Source organism: Chenopodium quinoa, unplaced genomic scaffold (genome assembly GCF_001683475.1).
Source record: "Chenopodium quinoa cultivar QQ74 unplaced genomic scaffold, ASM168347v1, whole genome shotgun sequence".
Classification (NCBI taxonomy): domain Eukaryota; kingdom Viridiplantae; phylum Streptophyta; class Magnoliopsida; order Caryophyllales; family Amaranthaceae; genus Chenopodium; species Chenopodium quinoa.
Window position 1 is genome coordinate 2380712 of NW_018742904.1, and position 13506 is coordinate 2394217.

The following is a 13506-nucleotide window of genomic DNA, read 5'->3' on the forward strand; positions in this document are numbered from 1 at the left end:
GCCAACAGGCAAAAAACGACCACCTAGGCCCAATTTCCGGGGGAATCCTAATCAGCCCTAGGTTGACCTAAACCTAGTATTGACACGCTTCCCAAGACTATAAATACATTTATTAATCCTCATTAAAGGGGGTTCAGCAATAATTACTCTCACCTAGAGACACCTAAACACATCAATCACTTCTCTCCTAGAGGAACCAGATCTCCCACCTTTACTTTCTGCACCTTTTTTACTCCACATACAAGCACTAACTTGATCGTCGGAGGCGGAGCTCCCACCACCCGGAGTCTCCGTTGTTTTGCAGGTACAGGCGCAAGGATACCAGCCCCGAAATTGTAACTCTCCCGCAAGACATCAGAAAACCCCGAAACACTTATCATGACTATGTTTACTATGTTATGCAATATTGTCGTTGGTGTTGATTTCTGGATTTTATACTGTCAATTTCAAATAACATAATGTCAAATATAAAAATATGTTGGTACCATATCTACTGCAACATTATCCTATTATATGTTTGTCATTTGATATTATAATAATGTCATTTGTAATGCAAAAATACTGTCATCGGCAAATGTGAATTGTGTATTGTCATGAAATCAAACGAACCCGAATGGGGAGTAGTTTTTTTTATAAAGTTCCAGTTTCCCGCTTTTAAAAATGCGGTTTTTTTAAATTGTCGCTACTTGAAAATTTAAAGCCACCACTTCTATAAATACCCCACCCTCCAACCTCCAATGTCAGTCCAACCCCCTACAAAAAATTTACTTCATTTGTATACTGCTTTTAATTTTTCACTAAATGGTATTATTAGTGACCGATAATTTGTACTTCAGTTATATATTTATTTTATTTTGACAAAATGGTATATTTATTAGTAGTCGATAACTATTTTTTCAATTTTAGTTGGTTTTATTTTTAACCTTTTACTACTTGATTTAACCCTTCACAACTTGATTTTAGCACTCCAGGCCAATTTGAATATTCCATTTAATAATCATTACTCTGTTAATGAAGTTTACTTAGAAATCTCCTTGCAAGAAGTAAAGAAAATTTCAAACATTATTTTACTTTTTATTTTAAAGATGTTATAAAATACTTCATTTTTATAAGTTTATTTTTTTGTCAAAATGGTATATTTATTAGTTATTGATAACTATTTTTTGAATTACAAATATTATTGATTTTAACACTCCACTATTTGATTGTACCCCTTCACTACGTGATTTACATCGTCCAATGTAAGTTTTATCGTTAGTTTTGCGTGGTTAAAGCAAGAAATACTATTTCAAGAGTTACTCCTTAATTTGTAAATATGGATTTGAGAGTCAGTATTTGTATTACAGCAATAATTTGAGAGTCAATATTTGTGTATTAAAAGATTAATTTAAGTGTCTAATACTACGTATTAATTAATTAATTATCTAATATTAATATTAAGGAATGAGATCATAATAGTAATGTTAACGAAGATGTAAAAAAATAAATAAAAATAAAACGAAAATTAATTAGAAATCTTCTTATCAATTTAATTAAACACAAAGGCGAATAAAACCACATCAATTAATTATATTTTATTATATCACTGCAATATTTTTTTCTAATGAACAATCGATCCAGTATTTTATTGTAACCATTTGACATGTTATTTTTATATTCCGCTGCTTTATTTTAAAGTTATATCCATTTTTTATAACAAAACGATGTTTACTGGTATTAGGAGTAAAAAAAATAAAGGTAGAATACAAAATTGTAGTAAGGTTAAAATTGTCCAACTATTTTACATTTTCGAAAATATATATCGATATGGATGTCTTTAGAAAGAGCATTAAAAAAGAATTTCATTGGTGTTTTATAATAATTTTTTGATTTTTAGTTCTAAAAAACATTACCAAATGATATATTATTCAATTTTTTTAAAAAAAACTTCTCTCTTCATTAATGACTCTCACTAAGACATTAGTATTTCTATTAATAAAATCTATTTATTAGTATCCTAATATAATTGTTTAGTAACACAATTGTTGAAAATTTAGAGTGTTGATGGTTGCGCGATCGCGACCGTGAAGGAGCGCCCGCGCAAGTTTGGCGCGGCCGCGCAGAGAGCGCGCCTAAACCGCATACCTCTCTGGAATTTGGCAAAATGGAAGGAAGAGATGGCGCGGTCGCGCGACAGTTGGCGCGTCCGCGCGTCCTGAGTGGCGTGCCCGCGCCACTAGTCGCGCCTAAACCGCGCCCCCTTCTGCCTTCCTGTGGAAATTTCGCATTTCTGATTAGGAGCGCCTGCTCCCCCTGGTGGCGCGCCCGCGCCTCCCTGTTTTGCGGTTTTTCTTGACGGTTGTGTCTTTTATTAAAAGACAAGTTTCGTGAGAAAAGGTTACAGAAGATTTTTCTTAATCTCCCAAAAAGTATTTTCTCCACATTTTCTCTCAAATTTCTTGCAAACTTTTGTGAGAAAGCTCTTATAATTAATCCAATTTTGTGTATTAGTCATCTTCAATTCGATTCTTAGTGCAAAGAACGATTGGCTATCTTTTGTATCTCAAAGAGTATTTTCGGATTGAACCCTAGCACCGTTGTGGGGGAAATTAAACTCTTTAGGAAAGTGTTCACACGCCTAAGACAGTGTATCAAGGATTGAGACTCAAGTGGTCATTGTATTTCACATGTTCATGTTCGTTTTCAAAGGCTTGGAGTTGAGGCAAGTGTAATATCTTTCACATTAGTGTTTTCTATGTAATTTCAGAATTACATTGTATATATGGTGTTTGGATTGTAATACTTTGGTTAGTATTTGGATTGTTGTATAATTTGATATTAATTATACATTGTTTAGGTTTTATTCCCACAAATTTAAGTAATTCTTATTGTCTTGAATTACTGAAAACCTAACAACAATAGTGGGATTAGTATGCATTAAATGCAGTTTGGCGCCTAAGCTTTTTCTCCCGCTCAACCTTGCATTAGGCGCCTAAACCTAGATAATTCCCCCCATTTTCCCTCTTTCTTTTTTTTGGATAGCAACGACATCGAAAATTTCCGATGGTTTTAAATAATAACGATAAACAATGACAATCAATAACATAATACTAAAACAGATACCAGGAATGACACTTGTCACTTCCTGGTGCTGTACTTTCCCTCCAAAACTGTTTTCTCCTTTTTTTTCATTTTTTATTGTAAATATACTTTATATATATTCATCAAATCATTTGATTGTGATTCACTTTCCTAATAAAAATATATATATTTGTGATCACATATTTTTCATATCTTTTATTATTATTCTATATCTATATTATTAATCTATAACGTAATATTAAAACAGACACTAGGAAGAAATCGACTCTAGAAATAACACGTGTCACAATTTGGTACTGTTTTTTCCTCTAAGTTCTTTTTCCACGGTGACATGAACTACTTATTTTCAATTTCACTTAATTAAACAAAATATATATTTGTGATTCTTGTCAATATATATATATATATATTATATATATATATATATATTTGTGATTCACATATTTTCCATAAAATACTATTCTAACGTCTATTACTTTGTACATATATCCTTATGCAGTATTTTATTCCTTCAAATCTTTAATATATTATATATGCAGTAATTTTATAAAAAAAATTAAAAAAATTATGCGTTTTAGAAATAATTGATTCATACTTGATTATTACTATTATTATTACTATTAATATTATTTCCTAAGCCTTCTTTTATTATTCACATATTCTCTATTTAGAAATTTCAAAATATTTTAATTTCTTATTAGGAAACGGCTTCTTAATAGCATAATAATTTATTTATTTTTACAATATCAATCTTTTTTGATTTATTTTTAATTTTTAGTTATTTTCGTATATCAAAAGCACGACAAATTAGATATGTTTTCCACTATTCTAAATTGTATCAAATACACTGTAAAAATTTATGTTACAATCTCATAGTGTTTAATATACAATATTAAAATACTTAATTATTTTGTTAATAAAAAGAAAAACGATATCAATTTATCATTAAAATTTTAAACTTATTTGTCTAATTACTCTGTCGTCATTATATTTTATGTTTCATTTCATTACATACATTAAAAAAAAATACTATGGTTATATATTTTGTCCACATGCATTATACAAAATATTTTATTTTTGCTTTTTAAAAATTTTGTGTCGAATTATAAATAATAGTGAAATTAATTACCGTGCATGGCATGGAATCTAATCTAGTAACAACAACAACAACAACAACAACAACAACAACAACAATAATAATAATAATAATAATTTACTGTCTACACAAACAAGGTTCAATTTGCATTGCTCCAAGCTAGATTTAACTAAGTTGGTTGAATATTAATTAGTGGCGAAGCCACGTTGGAACATGTTGTCCCCCCATTTTTGATTTTTTTTCTTTAGTTTAAATGGTAAATAAGAATAAATAAATTTATCAACATATTTCCCAAACATGAGCATCGTCTGATAGTTGCAGTGTATAAATAGTGTATGCTCATCTCTTTGTCCCAGTTTCAATTCCTTACCCTCATGCTTTTCAACTTTTTTTCCTTTTTCTTTTTCTTGTTTTTAATTATTTTTTCTTTTTCTTATTTTTGTATTTCATTTAGTAGTTGACTAGCTTATAGTCTCGTGCAATGCACGGATTTACCAAATTTTATAAAAGTTTGTATCTCAACAATTTTTTATAAATTTTTTCTATTTATAAATAGTATGACAAAGGTCAATATTCTTTAAAAAAGTGCTTCGTAGTAAACTTTAAGTTGTACATACCCATATAATATATATACTCGGTACAAATTTATACTATATTAAAAATTATGCATATATTTTTTAATAATAGTATTTTGCTTAAATTTTCTATATGTTGTTACAAAATTGTTTTATTGAATTTGGGAGGGAAAGATTACCTTATATAAAATATATGAAAGATTATATATATATATATATATATATATATATATATATATATATATATATATATATTGGTAAAGTAGGAAAATATTATACAAGCAGTGAATTAAAAATTTCCTAAGATAATTTGACAAAAAAGTAAATAAAAAATTGGCGGGAAATTATTTAACAAGATTTTTCCACGTGTCGTTTGAGATTTGCCTTTAGTATATAGTAATTGATTTTTTTTTTTCTTTTCCTTGTTTTTTGAGTTAATTTTTTAATTTCATTTAACAGTTACTTTTTTTTCTCTTCTGTTTGGAATTTATTTAATATTTGCTTTTTTCTCTCTTGTTTTAATTTGATAATTCAAATAAATTTGCAATTTTTTTCCGAATGTTACCCAAACCCCTTCATATCTATTATCAAATTGTTTAAAGGCTTACTATATGATTTTATGATAAGGTAATTCATTCGTACTTATCGTTTATTGGATTACATAACATGGAATTGGGATTACGTACAAACAAAAACTTATTCCTTTGTTGGATAATATTTAATATGTAACTTTTAAAAACTCCTCTTTTGCCTAGGATTACTATCATATGCGATTTCAAATAAATATTAAACAATTATGTGATCAATTTTTTTCTTGAGATTTTTATCAAATTATTAAACATCTGATATTTTCCCCCCTGGATTAAAAATCCTAGCTCCGCCACTAATATTAATGCACCTAAAAATCTAATTATGGTGGTGACCACTTTAATTAAGCAACAAGATTACCGTAAACCTAAACCGGTTGTTCAGTTTATCTTATTAGGCGTAATTTTTATTACATGCAATTTGTGTTAAGAATAAAGCAAACATGCATATCTATATAGAAGTAACTTTGCAATCAAAGCATCCTAAACATGACTAATAAAATACTAAAACATGATACTAATAATTTAAAGACCCTAAACATGATACTAAGCAAAGATCACCATACTAGATTAATTAAACTAAATAAAGCGTAATTATTCTACTTACTTTGATTGCGTAACCTTGCAACTACATCACAAATAGAATGTTAAAAAAATTAAATATAATTAATAAATCAAAAGCAAACTAGTTAGAAGCAAATAAAGTACAGGATTTAACTCTTAAGAATCATACCTTTCATGATATGGACTGTAAAAGGAGCTTCGAGTATTATACGCATGTCTAGGAATACTCGAGGGAGGAATGGTGACCATTTAGGAGACGCCTAAGGTTTCAGTATAACTTGTATGTGAGTGAGATTCGGTGCCCAGGCCAAACCTTGGAATTTATAGAGTATGCATTGGAAATAAAGAAAAGTGTAAAGTGCCGTGACACGACAGAGGTGTAGCACCACGGCGGAACAATGTCGTGACACGGTGTAACGCACAGTCACGCGACACTCTTGGCGAGTGGCGGCACTTACTGAAATGAATTTGGACAGGAAAAGGGGCAAGATGAATCTGGAAGGGTGTTGCAACACGGCAAATCACGTCGCGTCACATTGGCTGGTGCCGCGTTGCGGAACATATGACGAGTCACGACACTCTTTCCATGACGCGACACTTCTGAATATCTGGAATATACCTATTTCTAATACTTATCCAGCTTTTCTGATGAAATATATTTGTTTACGTGCCCGTTTAACGCGTATTCAAGTTTCTGGAACATTTTAATGGGTTTGTATTAATTTGTAGGCTAAGAAATTAATGGATTAGACTTAGAACAAAATAGAAAAGGGTTTGAATATAATTAAAAAGGTTTAGGCTTAGGATGGAATAATAAAAAGGAAATGAGTTAGGTTTCTAAACAAAACTCGGGTATTCTTTAAATCCAATATGGACCAAATGGCAGTGAAAGGATTATTCATAATTGAATTTTTGTTGGGCAGAAACTTTTAGATGTTTATAATACTTATTTGCATCTTTTTATTGAATTTATTAAAACATTAGCGAATACAGTATAAATCCGCTTTGAATTTGATTACTCCGTATTGTGAAAGATCAAAATGAAACCATGCCTAATAATTGTTTTACATCTAAATAACATTATTAACAAAAAAAAAGGTGGGCATGATAAATGATAATATAATTGAATAAATTAAAGTAATTTGTTAATTTTAGGAAATTTTGTAAAAAAAACCACCCCAAATACACCACTTTTGTCAATAACCACCATTTTTTACGAAATTAAAAAAACCACCTCCAAAACACAAAATCAGTAGGTATCACCATCCTTCCTTTTATTCCGATTAAAGGATCCACGTGTAAAAAAAAAAAATTCCCCCTAACCCTAGCCTCGGCAACCACCCTGTCCCCCATCTCCTGCCACTCCACCCAAACTAGCCACCTGCCGGACCACCCCCCAACCCCGACCAACCACCTCCAACCACTACTCCTGTCGGCGAACCCCACTAAGCCCCATTCCTGCTCGCCTGGCCACCAAGCCCCCTCCAATTTCGTCCCTGATGTTTCCCCTTTTTCTTTCCTCGAAACCCTAGATTTTTGGGTGTCAAACAATTCGCAACACCAGCCGGAACTAACCACCGCCAACGACTCATCCTTCCTCATAAACTGTTTCAATGGAGTGAGAGAAAGCTAGCTCATAAGTCGTTTTAATGGAGAACTCAAAGTGCGCTTCACTGGAGGAGGCTCAAATCTGCATTTCATCAAACAATATGGGGGAGAATTTTCAAGAAAGAGAAAATCAATAAAAAATGTTAGATAGCAAACTAAACCTTAGAGTTGCTGTCAAACAAATTGTAAAAGAAAATCAATTTGCCTTGTTTTCTTTAGAGTGAAAAAGGGAAGAAGAAGAAAAGAAGGTGTTTGGGGTCCAAATAACTTGTATTTGGGCCCAGTCCACAAATGAAAATAAACAAAGCCCAATAGGCAAGGTCCAACCCCCTAACACATATGCCAAGTCAAAGTCAGCGGGGCCCAATCAGATGGCAGCCCAACTGATTCCTCAAGCCCACTCCATTCAATTGGAGTAAGGTATAAAAACTCTCATTTTGCCTCACTTACTTTCATTCACAGATATTGCCTCAAGCAACAAACACTCTTTCATAGCAATTCTCTCTCCTTTTTACACTCGTACTGACTTCGACATCGGAGGGGCCTTCCTCGGCACAACCCCCGAGGCTTGTTTACTTTTGCTTAGCTGTGTAGGAAATCCCCAATTAGGTCATCACTCGAATGGGGCCTCGTCTCCACTCATCCGAAGGACCTACCGAAGGTACCATTGTTTTTACCGAAACAATTTGGCGCCGTCTGTGGGGACACTTACAAAAATTCAGCCAAAAATCTCATACCAATCTTAGCCAACGCAAAAAATGACTAAGAGTGGCAAAAACTCCAAAAAAGCAAAAAAGATGGGCAAGAGCAGTGGTTGTCTGAGCCATCTGCCTCTAACTCTCCGAGAAGAGAAAATCTGCGCGAGGGATCACCCTCCCGACGGGTTCACCAAGCTGGGAACTCACCGAGAGAGAGCGATGCTCATAAGGATAGCCCTTCGCAAAGCATGCATTCAACTCCTCCCACCGTTCCTTCGACTGAAGAGGTGGCGAGGGCAGTGGTTGTCTGCATGGAGTTCATGAAAGCCCTGGGTGGACGCCTCCCGTCCGTGCATACTACTCCTCCTTCACCCCCGCCAAAGCCGGAAAGCCAGAAAAGGAAACTGACCTCGGGAGGGGAAGGGCGGATTCCACTCTCCAAGGGAGAGGGAAGCGAAAGAGCCAAAAGCTTGGGCAAGACAGGACGAGAACGGCGAGGGGACTCCGGTCACTTTGAAAATTCCCAAGTCCGAAACTCAAAGGACGTCCCAAGTAGCCACAACGCTTCTCGCCGAAGCGTTTACGAGCGCCAGGGGGAAGGACATTCACAGTCGTCTCACCTATCCCGAAGGCTCTCACCCAGAACTGTCGCGCGGAGGGACACCCTTCACGTCCACCTCTCTAAGAAGGAGAAGTGAGGTTCCTTCGGAAAGGCAAAAGGGAAAAGTTGTGATGGTTCCTACCAGTTCACCTTTCCAGAGGTGGATATTGGAGGAACACGTGCCGACGGTCAAAATTCCAGCGCACATCACTTACGACGGTACTTCGGATCCGAAGGATCACATAGCCTCTTACGAGGGGCATATGTACCTTAACCCCAGGTCCGAAGCTACCTGGTGCAAATACTTCCCTACAACCCTGAAAGGTGTCGCCCAGTCATGGATCACTAAAGGGCTGAAGGAAGGTTCTATAACAGGTTGGAACGATCTCTCCAACAAATTCAAAAGCAAGTTTTCCACGGCTAATCGCCAAGAGAAAATAACTGCAGAACTTATGAGTTTGCAACAAACGGAGGACGAAAGTCTCCGAGATTACTTGACTCGCTTCAGCAACGAGTCGTCCAGAATCACAAGTCTGGACCAAACCCTAGCCGTATTCGCACTACGGAACGGCTTACAAGCTGGAAAGTTTCTGGATTTCATGGTCATGCATCCCCCGCAGACCTTGGAAGAAGCCCTTGATGCTTCGGATAAATTTATCTGAGCCGAGGAATGGAACAAGGCCAAGCTGCAATCTCAATCAGGGCTTGCCAAGCCAAAAGGGCATCCAGCCGAAGTTCCAGGGTCGAGGAAAGGGAAGGCGAAAATCTCAGAACCTCCCTCGGCCACTGAGCCAAAAAAGGACAAGGCTCCCTATATGGGAAAATTTGAATCTTACACCCCTCTCACCTTACCACGTACTAAGATCTTTAGTGCGACGAGGGAAGAGGGAAGATTCAAGAAACCAAAGTCGCCTCCTTCTTGGCATCAGAAGAAGGGGAAGGATCATTGGTGCGGGTTTCATGAATCCCATGGGCATCGCACCGAAGACTGCCTTCAGCTGAAGGACCAGATTGAAGAGCTGGTCCAGAAAGGGTACTTAAAGAAATATGTCGCGGAACGCCGCGAAGAAAAGAAAGCTGAGAGAGATTCTCGGCAGGACCTGGATTATCACCGGAAAAGGGACAAACCTCCCGTCAGGACATCCTCACCATTTCTGGGGGGTATTTCTCGAAATGCGCTGAAACTCCATCTAAGGGGGCTGACCCATCAGATCCATCACGCCGAATTCCGAAAGCCACAGTCCCCGGTGCCGAACATGATGTTCACATCCGAAGACTGCAGGGGGGTGGTGTACCCCCATGATGACCCATTGGTTATCATGACGAGCATCGCAAACCACAACGTCTATCGGACACTGGTAGACGGTGGCAGCAGAGCGAATATACTTTTCCGAAAAGCATTATTCCAGTTGAAATTGGAGAGCAGGCACTTAACTCCAGTTCCCTACCCAGTGACTGGATTCAACGACTCTTCTTCATATCCAGATGGGAAAATTCTTCTTCCCGTCAGCCTCGGCCAAGACTGAGCAAGACGAAGCATCATGGCCGAATTCTTGGTCATTGATGCCCCATCAGTATACAACGTCATTATGGGGAGGCCCCTCATCCATGACGTTCAAGGAGTTTTCTCGACGTATCATCAAGCAATGATCTACGTTTCAGACGAAGGACGCTCCGAAAAAATCTTGGGCAGCCAAAGAGAGGCCCGAGAATGCAATTTCCTCAAACTATCCAAGAGTCGCCGCAATGACAAGGATGACGAGGAAGAAAAAGAGAAAGAAAAAGAGCGAGGTACCAAAAGGCCGAAGGGCCTAAGTGCTTCAGCTCAGGGATCCCCATCTAAAAGAACATCTTTGGGGACTGGAAAGGCTAGTTCTTCGGCTGGGCCGAAAGATTCAGAAGAGGATCAGCCGAAGCAAGGGAGGTCTGCTGATATTGACAGTAGGCCCGAACCAGAAGAGCCTGGCTCCAAAGCTATGGAGTCAGATGAACAAATTGAATCAATGCCGTTGACCGAATGAGATACCGAAAAATGTGTCAGCATCGGACGAGGGATCGATCCGAGCCTCCGATTTGAATTAATAAAACTCCTTCGGGACAACCGAGATGTGTTCGCATTCTCAGCAGCTGACATGCCGGGAATTGATCCGAACCTTATCTCTCACAAGCTTAATGTCGACCTCACATGTCGGCCAGTTAAGCAAAAGAAGCGGAATTATTCCGCTCAAAAGAACCAAGACATCGCGGCCGAAGTCAAAAAACTTCTGGACGCAGGGTTCATCGAGCCTTGCCAATATCCTGAATAGCTGGCGAATGTGGTGATGGTTTAGAAGGCTAATGGCACCTGGAGAATGTGCGTTGACTTCACGGACCTAAATAGGGCATGTCCGAAGGACTTCTATCCCTTGCCGAGAATCAATCAGTTAGTTGACTCGACAAGTGACCATGCTCTGCTTAGTTTCATGGACACATTTTCTGGGTACCATCAGATCTTCATGCACCCCGATGACAGAGTGCCGGAGCAAGTGCCGGGGTGTATAACTATAAGATGATGCCCTTCAGCTTGAAAAATGCCGGAGCGACATATTAGAGGTTGGTGGATCAAGTGTTCGCCGAACAAAAGGGCCGTAACATGGAAGTCTATGTTGACGATTCCATCGTCAAGAGAAAAGAGGCAAAAGACCATGTTGCGGACCTAGCCGAAACGTTAGCCACTCTGAGAAAGCATCAAATGAAGCTGAATCCGAAGAAATGTGTCTTCGGCGTGAAGATAGGAAAATTCCTCGGCTTCATGGTCAGCAAAAGGGGGATTGATGCCAATCCCACCAAAGTTCAAGCAGCTCTTAACCTTCCCGAGCCGAAAACAAAGAAGGACGTTTAGCGTCTCACTGGGAGGATGGCTGCCCTGTTCTGGTTCATCTCAAAAGCCTCGGACAAAGGGTTTCCCTTCTTCAAAGCGCTCAAGCTTCCAAAATCTAAAGAGCTCATAAGGGCAGAAGAGCAAAAGATAGCCTTCCAGCAGCTCCGAGAGCACCTGGCTAATCTCCCAACGCTGGCAAGACCAACCGAAGGAGAAGTCTTGTACTTATACGTGGCAGTTAGCCCTGCCACAGTGAGTACGGTGCTGCTGAGAGAAGAAGAAAAGGTTCAGCAACCAATCTACTTCGTCAGTCATACTTTGACCGACGCCGAAACGAGCTACCCCTTGCTTGAAAAAGTTGCATATGCAGTAGTAGTAGCGGCTCGGAAGTTAAGGCCTTATTTTGACTCACATCAGATAGTGGTCTTGACAGATCAACCGCTGGAAAAAGTCCTCGGCAAGGTTGAAAATTCAGTCAGACTAACAAAGTGGGCCTTCGAGCTCACTGAGTTCAGCATAAGCTATCAGCCAAGGGCAGCCATTAAGGCCCAAGCCTTAGCAGATTTCCTAGCCGAATGTTCCTATCAGGAAACACTCGATGAGGGAAAGAAGATCTGGACTGTTTTCACGAATGGCTCAGCCATCGTGAATGGTTCGGGGGAAGGGGTAGTGATCACCTCTCCCGAAGGCAAAAACTTCGAGTATGCACTAAAATTCTCATTCAAGGCCTCCAACAACGAAGCCGAATATGAAGCAGCATTTGCTGGCTTAGAGTTGTGCATAGCCCTCAAGCCGAACATGTTTGTTTGAAGACAGACTCTCAGCTAGTTGCAATCAGATCCGAGGCAAATATGAGGCTAAGGAACCCTCCATGATCTCCTATCTCGCCAAAATAAAAAAAGTTATGGTAAAGTTGAGAACTTTTGAAATTGAGCTAATCCCAAGGGGTCAAAATGCTCAAGCCGATGCACTCTCCAAACTTGCAAGTTCATCTCTCACAGAGTTGAACCGATCTGTATATGTGGAAGTGCGCCGAAACAGAAGCATCGACCAAGAAGCTGAGGTCCTATGTGTCGGGGCCGAACCGAGCTGGATGGATACAATCCTCGCTTATAAGCTTCAGGGAGAACTTCCCTAAGACAGAGTCTTCGCCGCAAAACTGAAAAGAATCGGCTCAAGGTTCATCGTCTATAATGGGGAACTCCTAAAGAAATCCTTCTCAGCCCCACTGTTGAAGTGTGTGGGTCCAATAGATGCAGATTATATCCTTCGGGAGATTCACTTCGGCATCTGCAGAAACCACATCGGGGGAAGGACCCTGGACCACAAAGCCTTAAGGGCAGGATACTATTGGCCAACCATGATTTTGGACGCTAAGGAGCTGGTGAGAAAATGTGAAAAATGCCAAAAATTCGCACTAGTCATCCATCAGCCGTCGCGAGACCTTCAGCTAATCCTAGCTCCTCTTCCCTTTGCTCAATGGGGATTGGATATCTTGGGACCTTTTCCTGAAGCTCCTTACTAGAAAAAGTGGCTAATAGTCGGCATTAACTATTTCAGCAAATGGATTGAGGCCGAAGCAGCTTCAAACATAACTGAGCAAACTATCAGGAAATTTATCTGGCAGAATATCATCACTCGCTTAGACATTCCGAAGGTGTTTGTCTTTGATCATGGAAGACAATTCGACAACCTGCCGCTGAAGCGCTACACTGATCAGTTCGAAATAAAATTGGCATATTCAGCAGTCTTTCATCCTCAAAATAATGGCCAAGCCGAAGCAGCAAATAAACAAATACTCAATGCTCTTAAGAAGAGGGTCGAAGATCAGAAGTC

At 38.3% G+C, this 13506-nt stretch overlaps 1 protein-coding gene across 1 annotated transcript; it reads left to right on the forward strand.

Annotated features, from left to right (window-relative positions):
- The first annotated feature begins 9625 nt into the window (after positions 1-9625).
- Positions 9626-10336, forward strand: LOC110727416. The gene has a single exon (XM_021906978.1). It carries the CDS (start codon positions 9626-9628, stop codon positions 10334-10336), a length of 711 nt encoding a protein of 236 aa, XP_021762670.1.
- The last annotated feature ends 3170 nt before the right edge of the window (positions 10337-13506 follow it).